At 37.7% G+C, this 18,460-nt stretch overlaps 1 protein-coding gene across 1 annotated transcript; it reads right to left on the bottom strand.

Moving 5' to 3' along the window:
* Positions 1-4,262: 4,262 nt before the first annotated feature.
* LOC129762299 (glutathione-specific gamma-glutamylcyclotransferase 1) lies at positions 4,263-17,747 on the bottom strand. Its single transcript, XM_055760444.1, has 4 exons — positions 17,315-17,747; positions 15,881-16,730; positions 5,156-5,191; positions 4,263-5,078 (listed from the first exon to the last, which is right to left on the bottom strand). Exons 2-4 carry the CDS (start codon positions 16,055-16,057, stop codon positions 4,563-4,565), a joined length of 729 nt encoding a protein of 242 aa, XP_055616419.1. The 5' UTR covers positions 16,058-16,730; positions 17,315-17,747; the 3' UTR covers positions 4,263-4,562.
* Between the last annotated feature and the right edge of the window lie 713 nt (positions 17,748-18,460).

Raw genomic sequence — 18,460 nt, 5'->3', positions numbered from 1 at the left:
TAAACCATCATATTTCAAATCTAAATCAAGTTTTTGAAAGATTAAGATATTACAATTTGAAGCTAAATGCGCAGAAATGCAAATTTTTTAGCACTGAAGTTACCTTTCTAGGTCATAAAATAACAGAATATGGCATGTTACCAGATGATTCCAAATTTTCAACTATTCAAAATTATCCAGTTCCTAAAAATGCAGACGAAGTTAGAAGATTCGTTGCATTTTGTAATTATTATCGTAAATTCGTACCAAATTTTGCATTAATAGCAAATCCCCTTAATCAACTATTGAAGAAAAATTCACAATTTATATGGACCAATAGTTGTCAAAATGCATTCAACACTCTAAGAAATTCATTAATGTCACCAAGATTATTACAATATCCAGATTTTACGAAGCAATTTATATTAACAACAGATGCTTCAGATATAGGTTGTGGAGCTGTATTGTCTCAACAAACACAACATGGAAATTTACCAATAGCTTTTGCAAGCAAAACTTTTACACCTGGTGAAAAGAATAAACCAGTGATTCTAAAAGAATTAACAGCCATACATTGGGCTATTAATTACTTCAAACCTTACCTGTACGGTAGAAAATTTTTAGTACAAACGGATCATAGACCGTTAGTTTTCTTATTCGGTATGAAAAATCCAACTTCAAAATTAACTAGAATGCGTCTTGATCTAGAAGAATATGACTTTACAATTGAATACATAGCAGGAAAATCAAATGTAGGAGCAGATGCTTTATCAAGAATAGTAACCTCCTCTGATGAATTAAAAAATTTAAATATATTAGGAGTAAGCACAAGAGCGATGACTCGTAATTCGAAAAATAATTCAAATATGAAAACATCTGATAATCAAATTTCTGTACCACGAGAAACTGATCACTTCTCTACGTACATGACAAATAATCCATCAGAAACGAAGAAATTAATTAAACTCGAAACACGCGTCGACAAATATGGAATGATATTTTATTTAAAGAAAAACAATAAAATTATTGCCCAAGTGCATCAACAAATTTTACATGGAAGTCAGACATTAGAATCTGCACTTCTGAAAATAGAAGAAACAATGATTAAAATGAACCAAAAGAAATTAGCGCTGTCGACAAAAGACGAAATATTTAAAATGATATCAATTGAAAACTTTAAAATATTAGCGAATACTCAAGTGTATTCAATAGAAATTATTATTTACAATCCACCAATGTTTTTAACAAAAATAAAAGACATCCAAAAAGTATTGAATGATTACCATAACACCCCTACAGGAGGTCACATTGGTCAACATAAGTTGTACCTTCAAATTAGAGAAGTGTATAATTGGAGCAATATGAAAAGATCGATTGCAGAATTCATCAAGGCCTGTGAATTATGCAAACGAAACAAAGTCATAAAGCATACAAAAGAAAAACAAGTAGTTACTACAACACCAAATCACCCATTCGAAAGTATTTCAATAGATACAGTTGGACCATTACCAAAAAGTAACAACAACAATAGATATGCAGTTAGTATTCAATGCGATTTAACGAAATATGTCGTATTAATTCCAGTACCTACTAAAGAAGCAAACGTAATTGCTAAAGCATTAGTAGACAATTTTATTTTAACTTACGGAACATTTTTAACCTTACGTTCTGATCAAGGAACTGAGTATAATAACGAAGTCTTTGAACAGATCTGTAAAACGCTTAAAGTTGAACAAAAATTTAGTACAGCCTATCACCCCCAGACGATTGGATCGTTAGAGAGAAATCATAGATGTTTAAATGAATATCTGAGATCTTTCGTTAACGAACATCAAACGGATTGGGATGAATGGTTAAAATTCTATGCTTTCAATTATAACACAACCCCACATTCACACCATGAATTTACCCCTCATGAATTAATTTTTGGAACTAAAGCTAAATTACCACAAGAATTATTTGAAAAAGGAACTGAACCAATATATAATTTTGAACAATATAGTAAAGAACTAAAATTTAAATTACAACGATCTAATGAAATAGCAAGAACCAAATTAATTGAGCAGAAAATTCAAAGAGCAAAAAACTCAGAAAATGTCATTAATCCAATTCATTTAACAGTAAACGACAAAGTTTATCTAAAAATAGAAAACAGAAGAAAACTTGATCCATTCTATGACGGACCATATATAGTTCAAGAAATACTAGATACAAACTGCAGGATTCAGAACCCCAAAACAGAACATACACAGACAGTACACAAAAACAGATTGATAAAAATATAAAATCAAACAACATTCATTTTTAGAGAAGTTACTTCATTCGCAAAAACCAATTATATTACAATTATTTATAGAAATCTTTAGAAATATATCAAATTACCAATATTATACAAAACCACATACCATTGTTTACAATATACCAACAGCTTTGGAAAATAAAAGTTTAGAAACCTATAAAAAGTCTATAAAATATTTGTAACATTGAGAGAAGCCAAGGAATAATTAATCCATAATCTGAATACTAAGAATGATTCCATTGCATTACATCATTCTCTTAAAGAGGGATGGTGTAGTATGATTTCAAACCACGTTCCAAAGTCCATCTTAAAACTCCCAATATACAAATTATCCTTCTCCTCTTAAGCAGTTGATTGTTTCAAAATAAATGACTCATGCGTGGTCACTTCAATTTACGATTCCCACGAAACATTCCTCAAGCGCAACTGCATTATTTCGTTAATTGTTTTTCTCCCACATTCGTCCATGCCAACATGCGCGGGCGATATGAATGCACCCTTACATCATGTCGCGCGCAGCTAAAGGCAATAAACCAGAAACCAAAACAAACCCAGTTCTATTCTGATTAAATACGCGACCGTACACAAAGTCGTCGTGACACTTTACGATTTCCCATGAAATCGATATGCGCGCTTATGAGCGCAGTAAGCAATTTTATTTCTTGACACCATTCACATCGAACACTGCATTCGATTGATTGGCTATTCCCCTTTGAAATCGACTTGGCTCCTCCCAATGAAACTCTCCACAAACTGTTGGCTAAGTTAGCTTAAGACACATGTAACTAGCATTAAGAGAGTTCTTGTATGACACTCGACGCGGATGCACGCGTGGAGTGACGAGAAATGAATAAAACCTTTTTTGAATAAAAGTATAAAGCAAATATAAGACATTACGTTTACATTGAAAAACTTTTCAACTTGTTGCATTTTTAACGAATTTAAACAGAACTTTCTGCCGGCGCTCTCAAATCGTGGTTTTGATATATAAAAATGACTCCCAAATTAAAATCGTACATTTTTAGCAGCCCAAAAAAATGGAATATTGCCTGATACCTTTAGAAGATTTCGGATAAGTAAAATATTGAAATAATATTCCAAGTGCAGCGAAAAGGATATTTTTTGTTGGTGGCAATATAATTGCCAATACCCGTTAAAGGGTTAACGGGCCGTGAGAACTAGGCATGTAATCAACGCAAACTCCAATACAAGGACATGTTCAGATGCTAGAATACACAAAATATTTTTTTTCAATACGCACAACAACCAAAAACATTGAAAAAATTGGTGACAATATAGTTGCCACTGCTCGGTTAGCGTAAAATATTGGTGGCGATATAGTTGCCACCTGACAGCGGAAAACACTCGATGGTAAAAATGTTGTTTGTATTTGAAATTTTGATGTTAGTTTCAACAAAAACAACTAATAAAATTCATGATCAGACTCAACAGGTCCTAAACAGTTCATATGTATTGGAAACTTCAACAAAATGACTGTTTTTCAATAACTTTACGGGAAATGTTCTCTTGCTGCTCTAAATAGGGAGTTGTTAACACAAAAAAAGCTCCAAAATGAACAGTTTTTGATTTTTTTGCGGTCAAAAATCAGCTAGACATCAGAACAAGTTACCACATAAGGTTAGAAGTGATAATTTATTGTTGAAGAAGAGAAGAAAAATAAAATCGTTGATATAGATGCCGGTACCCGTTAAAGGGTTAAAGGGTTAAGATATGATTGTTTAGAACTTTGATGACCTGTTTTAAAAAATGAATCATACTTAACATGGTTCAGAACACTTCGCCTATGGTTTCCGGAAGAATGAATAGAAGCACCTTTGGGAAATTGATCACAAGAAGACACTCGACTTGTTGAGTACCTTGTATATCTTCCAGTACACCCTTTGTTAGAAGCTAGAGCCCATGGAGGAGTTGAGCTTGCAATTGTGATAAATTCCACAGTTCAACAAAACAAAAATAAGACCAGTTGTAAATTTCATTAGATGAGTAAAAGCTTGAGGTCAACATTTATTTTATTATCATATATAGTAAGCTGTCCTATTTAGAAATAGTTGATAATAATTGTTTTGGCATGTTAACCTATATTGTCGCATCCTTTTTGGTAATCTAGCATCAAAAAAGATTACATAAATATCAATTTGCGCGTGATTTTCGACAAGTCAAAATAAACTAGCGTTTAATCGTTTCAATACAAAAACAAGAAGCTTAAAGTGATGGTTCACAAATACTTAACAAGGAACTTAGCGCATTTCGGGCGGTCTAAAATTTAGATATTCAAACATCTCAGCTTCTTCTCCGGCACCCGCGAGGTAAACTCGAACGAAACGTGCCGCCGGACGGATTCGTGCGCATCTCTCCGTATCCGGCGTGGCTCGTTGCCCAGCAAACTACCGATCGGTACGTTCGCTTCCGCTACAAATCTCCGGACCAGCCCTTCCAACTCAAACAAATGATCATCCGATGCACCCGGCAGCTCCTCGCGCATGAAAATCGCCAATCGAACCAGATATTCGACGTTGTGTCCGGTCGGTCCACGACATTCGGCGATGTGGCGTGCCGTCTCCACCATCGGTTCCTCCCCGATCCAGAGGTCATTCTTGGGGGTGGCTATGTAAACGAGCGCATGGAAAGCCTCTCCGCTGAGGCCGGAATGTTCGCTCGCAACGCGTGGGAAGAATTTCATGTAGTCCGTCGCGTACCCCCCGAGGGTGCACTCGCGCTGCTTCAGATAGTCGAGCGCCAGGCTGCCGGTCACCTTGAACGCGCAGCCCCAGGTAATACCCTGTGGAACGAGTGGAAAAGAGGGGGAATTTCATGAACGGATGATTCGTGAGGGTGGAATTGGGAATGTATACTTACATCTTTGTCTTCAATCAAGGTTGCTACACGGCCCGGCTGGAATGAATCAAGCAAATTGGGGCAATGCCCAGATTAATGTCTGTATATTGTTTTGGGTCGCCGAAAAGTAATTGCCGATCGTTTCATTACACATAAATTTTTTTTGAATATGAAATGAACGCATAAAGATGAGATGTACATAATTTTAAACAGGGTTTCGATTCAAAACCCGAAAAAAAATCCAGATATAGACTAGTAATCAAATTCTCTACTAGTACTTTAGCTGAAGTTCCTAAAAGATTTAATTAGTTTAAACAATGAAATTAAGTCTGTCGATATCTTCCAATGAATGAATTGTTTGTGATTTTTAATTGAGTTAAACGACGACTGGGAAGCGTCGTAAAAGATTAAAAAAATATTTACTAATACTGTTCAAAGTTATGTTGAAAAAGTTTTGAATACTAGTACAGAATGAGTTATTTTCGTTTTGATTAGGATCAATTACATGGAACTTTAACGATTTTAACGAAATGCTTTTGACGTGGGACTACGTATAACCGGAATATATGGGGGGTAAAATGAAAACATAAACACTGAACATGCAGGAAAAAATGCAAGATTTCGAATGCTTATAACTCGAACATTTTCTACTGGATCGGAAAGATGTTTGCATCAATTGATAGGGAATATTTCTACGCATCTATCGCAATTAATAAAATGTCATTTTTCATTAGATAAATAATTGAATAACTGTAAAATGTTAAGCGTTATCTAAACGCCCTAACTGCCTCGTTTTGATTGGCCCGATTTACGGTTTCCCCAACACAGACTTCAAAACCAAGCAGCGTTGGGGAAATCGGAATCGAAAATACATGAAAGTAGGGGGACTTTTGTTCTCTCCGAAATATGTTCCCTAACACAGACTTCAAAACCAAGCAGCATTGGCGAAATCGACATTGCAAATACATGAAAGTAGGGGCAGCTTTTGTTCCCACCGAAATGCGTTTCCCTAACGCAGACTTCAAGTCCAAGGAGCGTGGGAAAGTTAGCAGTGCAAATACATGCAATTCGGGGGCATTTTTGTTCCGACTGAAATGTGTTTCCCTACCACAGACTTCAAATCCATGGAGCGAGGGAAAATTGGCATTGCTAATACATGCAAGTCGAGGGCAATTTGTTCCGACTAAAATATGTTTCCTCAACACAGGCTTCAGAAACAAGGTGTCCAGGGAAATTGGGATTGCAAATTCATGCAGGTCGGGAGTATTTTTGTTCCGACTGAAATCTGATTACCTATAAAGACTTCTAAACCAAGGTGTCTGGGGAAATCGCCATTGCAAATATATGCAAACTGCAATCAATACATACAAATGGTTACTAAGCTAAGATAGTCCCACGTCAACCTTGCGGTTATATCATAGATATAACCCACCCATTTTTTCTTGCCATCTTTCGGCTCCCTTCTGTGCGTTTTCCAAAATTTTCTTCGTTTTACCTCCAGAGATTTCGGTTCTGCTTTTCGTAGCCCCTAGCTTTCCCGCCCTCTCAACTTTGGGATTCCGACACGAGAGATAGAAGGTCATTTTTGGTAAAAAGTTCCGTAAACCTGTCCTTCCCAAAAACGCCCCAATCGTTCATCTTTCGGATCATAGTGAGCAAACTTGTTTATGTTGCTAGCAATATTGTTTCAGTAATAAGTCTGCTGGGGCTCCTGATATGCCTAAAATCCGTCAAGTATCAATATAGTCAAAAGCTTCGCGAATTGTTTTCTTTCCTATTTCTTCATCGTAATCAATGACGGCAAGATCAAAAAAGCATCAACGCTTCATAAGCTTGAAAACAAGTGCTTCGCATCTCAGACGAAATTTCAAGATTTGTCTGTCGTAAAATTTTGTCGTAAAGTTTTTTGAATCCATCAATCCTTCGATGAACCGTGTAAAATATGCAATCTGAAGTTACCCAAATTCAAGAGTTTTTCTTCTCCGTTGTGAAAGACCAGTTGCAGCTCCCGTGATATTACCAATTCACGTTTCTACCGTCTATCGACACAAGAAGAAGTTGATTTTTGATGCTTGAGAACGTTCAAGAACATTAACGTCATGTAACGATTTACCAACTCCTTCTTTTCTACATCCCAAAATCTGACATTCAGATCGATCTGTAGCCTCTTTGTAATTTGTTCAAAGACTCGTCGAAACCAACGAGAAAGTACAGTAAAACCCCGATTACCCGCGAAGGCGAGTTCCATAGTAATTCTGAAGATCTTCCCGAAAATTGTCAGTGAAAATTAGGCACTTGCTCTTTTGTATTGATCATAGCTTTCACATTGTCTGACCACTGGTGCACATCCTCTGTATTGATAAACCATAGTTTTCATATATTTATTTCGTGTTGGCACCATAAATTTAGTCGTTTATCGCGATATCCGCGATTTTCGTTATTCGCGGTGACTCTGCCAGACTATTTCGTGGAAAATCGGGGTTCTACTGTACAGCTTACAAAGTTTGTCAAGCCAAACATCATCATAAGATCATTTTATCACGCCCTAGTTAGACCTTCTCAGCTTTCTTGTTGTCATGAAACATTCTCCTCAATACAACCATTTCTTTTCCAGCAGAGCGGAGATTTCGATTAGTTTTCGAAGAAGGAAAAAGGAATGGAATTGGTTGAAGCTGAACTCCAGATATTGATGCCAAATGCCAGTAAAAACAGTGCGAATTTGATAACTGTCTAGTTTTGCGTTGTTTACCCTTCGGAAGCACTAAGTTCACCTACAGGCAAGAACAAACAACATATACTGAAAAAATTACAGAGAGCCAAATTAGTCAAATACAACTTTTTTGGTATCATTAAGATTATAATTACAGCAATTATCAAAATTCTAATTGGCGGAATTTCATTTTTTCCAGATTGGTGACGAAATTCCCTGATATTTCCTGATTTTCAAAGATTTTCAAGGCAGTCGACACCCTGTAAATACATTTTCATCTTGGTGTGTATAGATGTAGTGAACAAAAATATCGGAAGATATAAAAAATCGGCTTCTTTCAGATTTTGTGGGCAAACACAATTTTTGCCAGCTAATTCAATAGCAAATTCAATTAGCTTTATCAACCAGCTTTAACTTGATTCCTATAACGTTCCTGTAGAACCTTTCAATACAGCGATATGTTTGTTTGAATGAAGAGTTTCTCCTTCGTCTTCGATGATTAACTGTTCAATAAATTCATTAAATAATGTCGTTAGAATGAATGAATGATGTTCTAGGAAAGCAACTGCCAAATTTATTTGATTCGACTGGCGGTAGAATCACAAGGGGAGTGGCTTACAATATAATTTTTTGCTTGCATCCAAATTATATTCCGTTGTCACTCTGATTGCTCCTTTTGGTCGGAACCATTTAAGGAACAAAAATTGGATCAATCAAAACGTGGCACATGGGGCAATTTTGGAATTAGCTTGACACACAATTCTTTATCTCAAGAAAGACAAACTAGTATTCGTTGTGATCTGTATTTTACAGATTTTTCGCCAAATTTCAGATACAGAATCTGTATATACAGAATTACAGATTTCCACCAGATACAAAATTTACAGATTTTCTCAAACTCAATTTTAAATATTTAATTTATTACAGTGTATTTTTTCTATCTACCTTCTTACTAATAAATTATGTTTTTTCTTCATTGAGTCACCTTGATTTAGAAAAATGTTGTCCAGATCCTTTCTGAAGAAGAAGAATGCAGCTAGGAAGTTGACCTTCAAATCGATTTGTCGGGACTTCTATATTGAACTCGTCAAACAATTTGACTTCAGCGATCCAACTATCAAAACTGCGACCTTGATAAACCCTCAAACTTTTGTCGAGCTACCAAATCTCACTGATTCTATGCGCCTCAATTCGTTGAAGTAGGTAATAGAGAATACTTGGATAACGGATTCAGACTACTACAGTGAATCAGATATAACTTGGTCCCGACTGTTGGGTGTCAAAAGGCGTGGTGGGAAATTTTTGTATCTATTGCTAAGGTCGTTGGTAAGATTTTTTTTAAATTTCTCATTCATCAGCGTGTGTTGAGCGAATATTGCCAAAAAACAATAATATTCAAAAATCGGTTGGTTCCCACTATGATGGACTCTACTTTGAAAGCAAAGAATGAAATTGACGGAAAAATTGCTAGACAAAATTCAACAAAACCATGTACAATCATCACACAATTTAGAGAATTATGAGAAAACGTTTTTATAATTTATTTTGTTGTATTGATACGATTTTAACAACCCATCAGAAAAAATAAACTCAAAATGAAAATAAACCATTTTTTTCCGTTAGTTTTTGATAAAAATACAGATAGAAGTTTTTTTTCCAAAATTTTTACATAATTAAATGTGGCAACCCTGATTGTGATAGATGCATAGAAATATTTCCTATCAATTGATGGAAACATCATTGTGATCTATTAAGAAATGCTCAAGTTATAAGCATTCGAAATATTTCATTTTTTTTTCTACATGTTCAGTGCCAAGATTTTCATTTTTTCATTGTTCATATCTTTATATATTAGGCTGTCAAAAAAGTCCTGCGGTATTTCCGCGAGGTGTCGTTGTAAGCGCGTAGTTCTAGTTGTATTCATTGTATCGAGTCATACTATAGCTTGTTGGAAAGGTATTTTCGCGCGCTATAATATAGTCCTTGACAGTGTTTTGTTTGGTTAAGTCGTTCGTGAGTTATAGTGTCGCAAATATGGAGCAAAATAAAGAGAAAATCCGACATATTTTACAGTACTACTATGACAAAGGCAAAAGTGCATCTCAAGCTGCCAATAAAATTTGTGCAGTTTATGGACCCGATACAGTTTCCATTTCCACCGCACAACGATGGTTTCAACGTTTTCGTTCTGGTGTAGAGGTCGTCGAAGATGCGCCACGCTCCGGAAGGCCTGTCGTCGAAAATTGCGACAAAATCGCTGAATTAGCCGAGAAAGACCGGCATAGTAGCAGCCGTAGCATCGGCCAAGAGCTGGGGATAAGTCATCAAACCGTTATTAACCATTTGAAGAAGCTTGGATTCACAAAGAAGCTCGATGTAAGGGTGCCACACACGTTGACGCAAAAAAACATCTTTGATCGTATCGACGCATGTGAATCGCTGCTGAATCGCAACAAAATCGACCCGTTTCTGAAGCGGATGGTGACTGGCGATGAAAAGTGGGTCACTTACGACAACGTGAAGCGCAAACGGTCGTGGTCGAAGCCCGCTGAAGCGGCTCAGACGGTGGCCAAGCCCTCATTAACGGCCAGGTAGGTTCTGCTGTGTGTTTGGTGGGATTGTCAAGGAATAATCTATTATGAGCTGCTTCCCTATGGCCAAACGCTCAATTCGGACCTGTACTGCCAACAACTGGACCGCTTGAAGGTAGCACTCATGAAGAAGAGGCCATCTTTGATAAACAGAGGCCGCATTGTCTTCCATCAGGACAACGCCAGGCCACACACTTCTTTGGTGACGCGCCAGAAGCTCCGGGAGCTCGGATGGGAGGTTCTTTTGCATCCGCTGTATAGTCCGGACCTTGCACCAAGTGACTACCACCTGTTTTTGTCCATGGCGAACGAGCTAGGTAGTCAGAAGTTAGCCACAAAAGATGCCTGTGAAAATTGGCTATCCGAGTTTTTGCCAATAAGGAAGCGAGCTTCCATAACAGCGGTATTATGAAGTTGGCATCTCGTTGGGAACAAGTCATCGAACAAAACGGCGCATATTTGACTTAAAACAGATGATTGTAACTAATTTTATGAACAAATGAAAATTCAAAAAAAATACCGCAGGACTTTTTTGACAGCCTAATATAAAAATGAATTTCTGTCTGTCTTTCTGATTCGTATGGACTCGGAAATTACTAACCCGATCGACGTGAAAATTTGGTATGTAGGGGTTTTTGGGATCCGGGAAGGTTCTTACGATAGTTCGAAACCCCTCTCCCCTCTCTAAAGGGGGGCTGCCATACAAATGAAACACAATTTCTGCATAACTCGAGAACTAATCAAGCAAATCGAGCCATATTTGGCATTTGGAGGTTTCTATCGTGAATCAACACTCCTCCCCTCTCTCTTCTTCTGTCTATATAAATAAAAATGGATCGCCGAATGTGTTGATAAGAGCAAAACTCGAGGAAGGAATTGTCCGATTTTGGGCTGTGTTTATTCTATCATATTTTCTGTATCAAACATTTATTCCATGTAACGAAGAAACATGTTATTTGCAAGTGGTTGGAAAATCTTGAACGAGAATTGTGTCTAAAAATAATCCCCTAATAATTATATTTTAATGACGAGTTTTGGTAGAAGTACAGGTCGGACGCGGTTATATACAGATTCGATTATTTTGGACTTGATTATATATAGTTTGAAAAATTTTTTTTTTCACATTTCAAATATGACTTGTTTCAAGGAAAAATGTGACCTTTGAACGTTAAGGTGGAATTTAAGTAAATATATTGATTTTTCATCATTTTGTTTGAATTTTCAGCAAACATTCTTTATATCGATATTGCAACGAAATTAAGAAAGATAGAAGTTGGGTGTCAAAGAACAAATTGTAGAGTGCTTTGAGAACTTTAATCAAGTTCAATATGATTTTTTGGAATAAAATTGATAATTACACATTAAAAATTACTAACATAGAAATTTTCACTTCCAAAACAGTTAATAAAATCCACTAATTTAGATGTTCCACTTCTATATCCTTTACTAAATTGTCTCATCCTTCAAATGAAGGTAACAGAATTGGCTTTTTGTGTAGAGCCAGTCAGAGGCATCAGAGCCCGAAAAAACCAAATATGATCATCTATCACCTTCTGAGAGATTCTTGAAAAAAATATTTTTTTCATGTGAGTAAGGTATTTTCTGACTTTAAGAGCCATACTTCAAATGACCGATGACATCTATTATTGATACATAACTGCTTTGCATCCCAGTTAACGCACGCCCAGTTATAGATAAGTCCAGTTGAAGATTTTATATATATGTATATATATATGTATATGACTCGGGATTGCATTACCGTGCCAAAATTCCAATAACCGGTTATTCGGTAATGAAAATTTCATTACTGGTAAAACTGGTAAATTACCGCTAAAAACATACTTAAAATAACACTTTACTTTGTTGATGAAAGTAATACTTAAGGACACAGAGAATGTTAATTCTGTCGTCTTCTAATCTAGATCGGATCTCATTATGTTGGGCGTACAGTACGAAGAGTACCGAATACCATTGTCATGCATTTGCCTCTGATGCCCTCTGTACGAAAACTCTTGTCCGAGGGTTTTCATCAATCCGTTTATAGACGTTGAACTTGGGCTGATACCTTTGATTGTTGCAATCGTCGTTCAAGTTTTTACTTGATGCTCAACTGCAGGTTTCGCATCCAGTGGATTTTTTTCCTCCTGTTGTCCAGCTATTGAATCAGTATTATCATCATCAAATTTGATCAAGTCAGGAACAATTTGAAATGCCTGCTTAATCAAAGCAGTCCGTGGCGTTTGGTAGAAGACGCCAAAGTCATAATTAATTGTGTCACGATCACGAGAAGAATGATAATTCATATACGGGAACAAATCTGCATATACGAAACGTCTTTCTACAATCCTTCCAATCAGGGCTTCTTGAAGCTGCTTCGAAATTTCCGATAGTGGCTCCGATAGCTGTTCTAACATAAATTGCAATCTGACGTCTTCCGCAATAGTAGTTCAACAGCGACTAGAACTGGTTCGAGGGCATCAACCAATTCCTTTATCGCTGAAGCTTATCTTGTGTTTTGTTTTCAGATCGAGCAGCGATTTTTTGAACTGAAATTCGGAGGTCGTAGAATCGGCGTAACATTGCCAGTTTTGTTTTTTTGATCTTATTTCGATTCTCGAGTAATATTTCAAAGCGGCATAAAGGCAAATATTATTTATGGTGTGAACATAACAATTACCGAAATTACCGGTTATCGATTGTAAAATTACCGGTAATTCGGTAATGAGAAATGATCCGGTATTACCGGTAAAACCGGTTAACAATCCCTATATATGACGGGGTGACGAACATCTTAAGCGAGTGTTTTCCGGGCTGCGGCAACATGGGCAATTGTACAGCGAAAATGATATCAATACTAGGAGGGTGGCATCGATTATCATTCATGGACTTCTTAAGACCGGCATTACATCACATCACAAAAATAAAACGAAATGGAATATTAATAATCTTTATGACTCATATTCATAATTCTCAATGACTCAATTTCTTCTATGATAGATTGAGCAGTAGAATCAATTAGACTTGAACTCGAATTATCCGAAAAACGTGAATACTGATTTAACAAACGGACGGGATTCGCAAGAAAAAAGTGGCGTTTGGTAGGCAGATGAAAAAACTCGTTTATACGAAAACTAGAATAGGCGATTCGTTTGAATTGTTTAATTTTCGAAAGTTCGAATGGATAGAATTGATTCGAACGAATTCATGTGTATTTTACCTCAAAATATAACGAAATCGTTTCATGTGTATTTTTTACCTCAAATATAACGAAATCGTAAGTGTTTTCAAATTGTTTTTTGTTTCTTCCCCACAAAATTCATATTCGATGTAAGCAATGATGCAATTTTTTTTTTTGTTTCACAGTGTCGGTGGATGACCAAAAAATACCGCGGGACGTCTTTCGTTCTGGACGACGAAAGCTATTTTCCGCTGTCCAAAACGCATATTCCAGGAAATGATAATTACTACTCCAGCGACAAGTCATCCACACCGCCTGAAGTGAAATACAAGTTCAAGCACAAGTTTGAAAAAAAGGTTATGTTGTACATCGCCATTTCCAACCGGGGCATTTCAAAGCCTTGGTTTAAACCGAGCGGTCTGGTAATTGGAGGGCCAAGGACACGAAGCAACTGACTACAAGAATCCGGAATTGTGTCCGGAAAATGGACGTAAGTGCCGTACAACGTTCTTGTGAGAGCATCGCGACAATGTTGCGTCGAACAGCACCCCACGGCCCTTACTCAAACATTCACTAACATTTTGACGTAGGACTACGTCTTACATTAAGGGTGCCAAATCAGAAAACAGGTCACGTTTTTATGAAATAAAGTTAATGTTAATAACTGTTTTTGCTGCGAGCGGGTTTTAACGATTTGCATACCAATCAAATCGGAAATTTTCTAAGATTTGTTCGATATGCTATACACCACAATCCCGTAGTCTGTATATGGTTTGAATTGATGAAAATTGGAAGCATTCCCATTTCCCCATACATTTGTTCTGTCCATTTGTGTGCTTCCCTAACAGAGCTGTCAATAACGAGCAACTTAGGAGCCGCTAGAATAGAAACAGTCGGAGATGAATGAATCGTTGGAGTTAAGGTCTCCGCAAATAAAGGAAAAGAAGAAAAACAAGAATAGAAACAATGAAGGGGGATAGCGAAAAGAGAATAATTTCGAAGTAAGTAAGCTGTGGCTTGCGTATAAGTATTGCATCTCCTCTGAAGAAAATTGTCAGAATCTTTCTGTGCCTGAAACAACAAAGGTCGCTTATTCTGCTCGTGTTGTGTTTTCTGTTTCCCCTCGAGCTGTGAACGCTAGCGAATATTTCACTTGAAGTTTATCGCTGCAACTGTGTGCATCTGTTAGACGCGTGTTTGATGCTTGTTGAATGGCGATATACGGAAGATGCCTCTCGTTAAATACTCAGTGCAATGCGTGCATTGATATAAAGAAACAAAATACGACATATGACCAGTTAGTGTATTGTTCTCGCAAAGGCAAAAAACGAATCGTTGCTTCTCGAAATGATTCTACAAAACCACGCAAGCCATTAAACTTTTTCAGGATACCCGGAACTTTTTACTAAAGAGTTATTTATGAACTGTCGACGTATTCGCAAATAATATCCGAAATGATAAACCAACAAATTTTAAAAAAATATTGCGTAGTCCTACGTCCTTAGCGGTCGTGTCTCGGATACAAACCCTCGATTTTTTTGAAGAAAATACATTATGTTATTAATAAAAAATACTGAAATCGATGAAAAGAAAAAAAAAATTATATGTGATTGAAAAAATTCTCATTTTTTATTTAACACCCGTTATGTGACTAGAATAGACCTATGCGGCTAGAACCCAATCTACCCACAAGTGTGATATTTATTATTATTATTATTATTAGCTTCAATTCTATATGTCGATCATCTAAATTGGTTCAGTAGTTCAAATGTTGATTTCTTTTCAATAAACAATTTTTGGATAAAAGGGGAAAAATGATTTTTCGGACCACCTTTAAATGGAAATTGGCACCCTATGAAAAAATACGAGTCTAATGTTTTGGTATAAAGAACAAAATTACCACTTTTGACGAAAATCTGAGAACCACTATATCGGTTTGGCATTGAATGGCTGAATATGTATAGCATCTCATTCGAATTGATTTGTCTATATGAGACGAAGCTTTGGAACGGATTTAAATCTTATTTGCATACGGATTAAGTGCTCCTTCATGCCGTACACAAACTTTAGCATAAAAATGCTTAATCAGTTAATCAGGTTTGGGGTGGGAATGTGAGTAAATGAATCGATCCTACGATAACGAAACCGATCGTCTGAGGTTTAGCATGAAACCAGGTAACCGATAGACGCGAGTCAAGGTCACCACAGACTATGGCTTCCCGACAAAACCACCAGCGGTTATAAAATAGCAAGTCTAGAATCCTCACCTTCTCCACCGTTCCCCGGTGGGTCGTATTTCCCTGCCAGAAGCGTCTGACATAACCTCTGATGTAGCCGGTAACACAGATGTCATACTCGAACCCAGGATACCAGCAGAGGCTGCCATACCCGAAGATCCACACCGACGGTTGTGTGAGACCATTGTTGTTGTTGTTATCGGCCATTCTTCGAATTCTTTGTTCTTCTATGACAGCAAATCCGACCTCACAATGATCGAACGAGAGAGACAGTGTGCGCGCTATTGGTTCGCTTCCTTGATCGGTTCCGTTGAAACGGTGTAGCAATGAAAAGACGCACACACACACACGCGAACCGTTTTGCGATTTCAAAACATATTGCGCTCTCTTCCAATGTCACTGTCACAACACGTTTTTCTGTAACACTTTTCTGCTGAGAACAAAGTCCACTCGGATTGGGGGTGTTGTTTTTGGTTTTGTTTGGGTGTAATTAAAAGCGAAAATAAGCGTGAAATGAGGACAGCGCGCACATTCTTCACAACAGTTCAACACATTTGAATATGGGGAATGATCTGAATTTATACTGTGATTATTGCGAATTGTGTCCTTCACTAATCAGAGCAGATTCACGTATCCATTCCGAATGCTAGAGTAGAACGTCCATCGCGGATAAGAGTGATTTTCGCGGTGTCGGACGTAACGGAAAATGACGCCGTTTGTGATCGATGTGACTCCTGTTTCGGGCACTTGTGATGATCAGCTGGTTGAAGATTTTCTGCTCCGGAAAATGATCCACTGCTGCCGCGGCCGCCGCTGGTACAAGGATCTTCTGTACTGCTCGCTGTCGTTCTCGGAAACTACTAGATGCTGGCCTCATAATCTGCAAAAGGCGAAAAATAATTCTATGAAAAAATTATTTCAACTGGTGTGGGCACACGGCACGACTGTGTGCGTGCGGAGCTGTGCTCGTGCGCTTCTTTGTGTGCTACCCGTTGTCAGGCGGGAGCAACGTGATCCGCAGACACAATCGTGTGCGCGTCAGCTCGATTGTATAAGTAACTCGCTCAGTTGCCAGGGGAAAATTATTCCACTTTTGGTAGGCTTAACGAGTGTTGTGTTGTTTTTTTCCTTTCTCTCGTGTGAAAGCCAAACAGTTTGTTACGTGTCGTGGGTGACACGTAAATGACTGTTATTCGCGATCATTGCCTCATTGAATCTGTCTGTATTGTCTCACAATACTTTAATGACTGTTGAATGTCATCAAATATTCGTCAAGTACCGTCACATAATAGTCACTTAGTAATTATCTTCGCGCAATCATAATCTCAACTTTATAATCGAGGGCACAAAAATAAACAAATGCTACTATTTATGGTTTGGTCATTCACCCTCGGAAAATGGACCGACGCGTGTCCGCAAATAGCGCTCAAGGGCACACGCTCTTCTTCTTCTTCTTCTACTTACGCTATTTATTCGTCTGGTGCCTGCCAAAAATTTCTCTGTGCCTTCAGCTTCAAAAACAACAACCACATCCACAAGCAGCCATGGCAAAAGAATAAAATCACTTGAATATCTTCCCAAGGAAACGGTTGCCTTTCACGGGCCGATGAAGGTCAACTGGGCGGAAATGTGTGAGATATTCACGTCGATCGCTAATTTGTCACCACAATTTATCAATTTGCCAGATCTTATCACCAGAATCACTCGGACTATAGTGTAAAACTTCCACTATCTTCCAGCAGACACACAACACTTGGGAAAACTACAAACGCGCAGACGTACGGTTGAAGATTTAGATGACGACGTGGTCAACGAACGAACTGTGAAAAACTGAAACTCGTCTGAAGCGAAACAAAATCTGCGAAAAGCATACAGACCGAAGGGAGTTGTACCGCAGAAAGAGAGAGATTGTATGCGAGCACACCTTGTTTATCCGAATTGGCACGTGTTTCGCTCAACGCTGAGAGGATGAATCATGGCGGATGAACTGACAGCGCACCTATTTGTTGGTTTTCATTATTATAATAACATGGATGGCCGACAGGTAGTTTCGATAGGTAACAATCATTCAAGAGTCATAAACAATTACTCAGTCTCTTGTCTAACCAATGCATTTTCAATCAAAAAGTACATGTGCGCATGCTGTCAGTCGAGGCTTTATTTTGAATAATGAATTTTCTCTTTCTTCTGCTCTCGCTCTCCCTCTCTGTCTTGAGCGGTTCATCGAACGCACGTCTACTGAAACCGTCACTCGCTGTTGCGTCAGAATTCGCTCTTGACGAGGAAATCACCGTTTGAAATTTTTTCACGATCGGTTGTCTCGGGTGAAACAAAAAGAAAAGATAACTCGCTGGTCGAATGTCTGCGGTTTTTCTTTGTTTATGTGTTTTGTGTTTTAGTGTTTATGTTCTTTTGTCCGAACTCTGTTCTGTACCCATTCAGAAATTACTTCACCAGTGAGATTGGAAAGTACAATGCACCGGGGAAAATATGATTCAAAGAAGCCAAACGTTATCATTTTACCAGGTTAAGGGCATCGGTAGACAGCATGGCACCGTTGGCATCATTAGCAACGCTCTGGGATTTCAAATTCCTTTACTTTACATACTC

The sequence above is a fragment of the Toxorhynchites rutilus genome, chromosome 1 (genome assembly GCF_029784135.1).
Source record: "Toxorhynchites rutilus septentrionalis strain SRP chromosome 1, ASM2978413v1, whole genome shotgun sequence".
In the NCBI taxonomy this organism is placed as follows: domain Eukaryota; kingdom Metazoa; phylum Arthropoda; class Insecta; order Diptera; family Culicidae; genus Toxorhynchites; species Toxorhynchites rutilus.
Note: the sequence above shows the minus strand (reverse complement) of the source record. Positions and strands in the feature narration are given on the sequence as shown.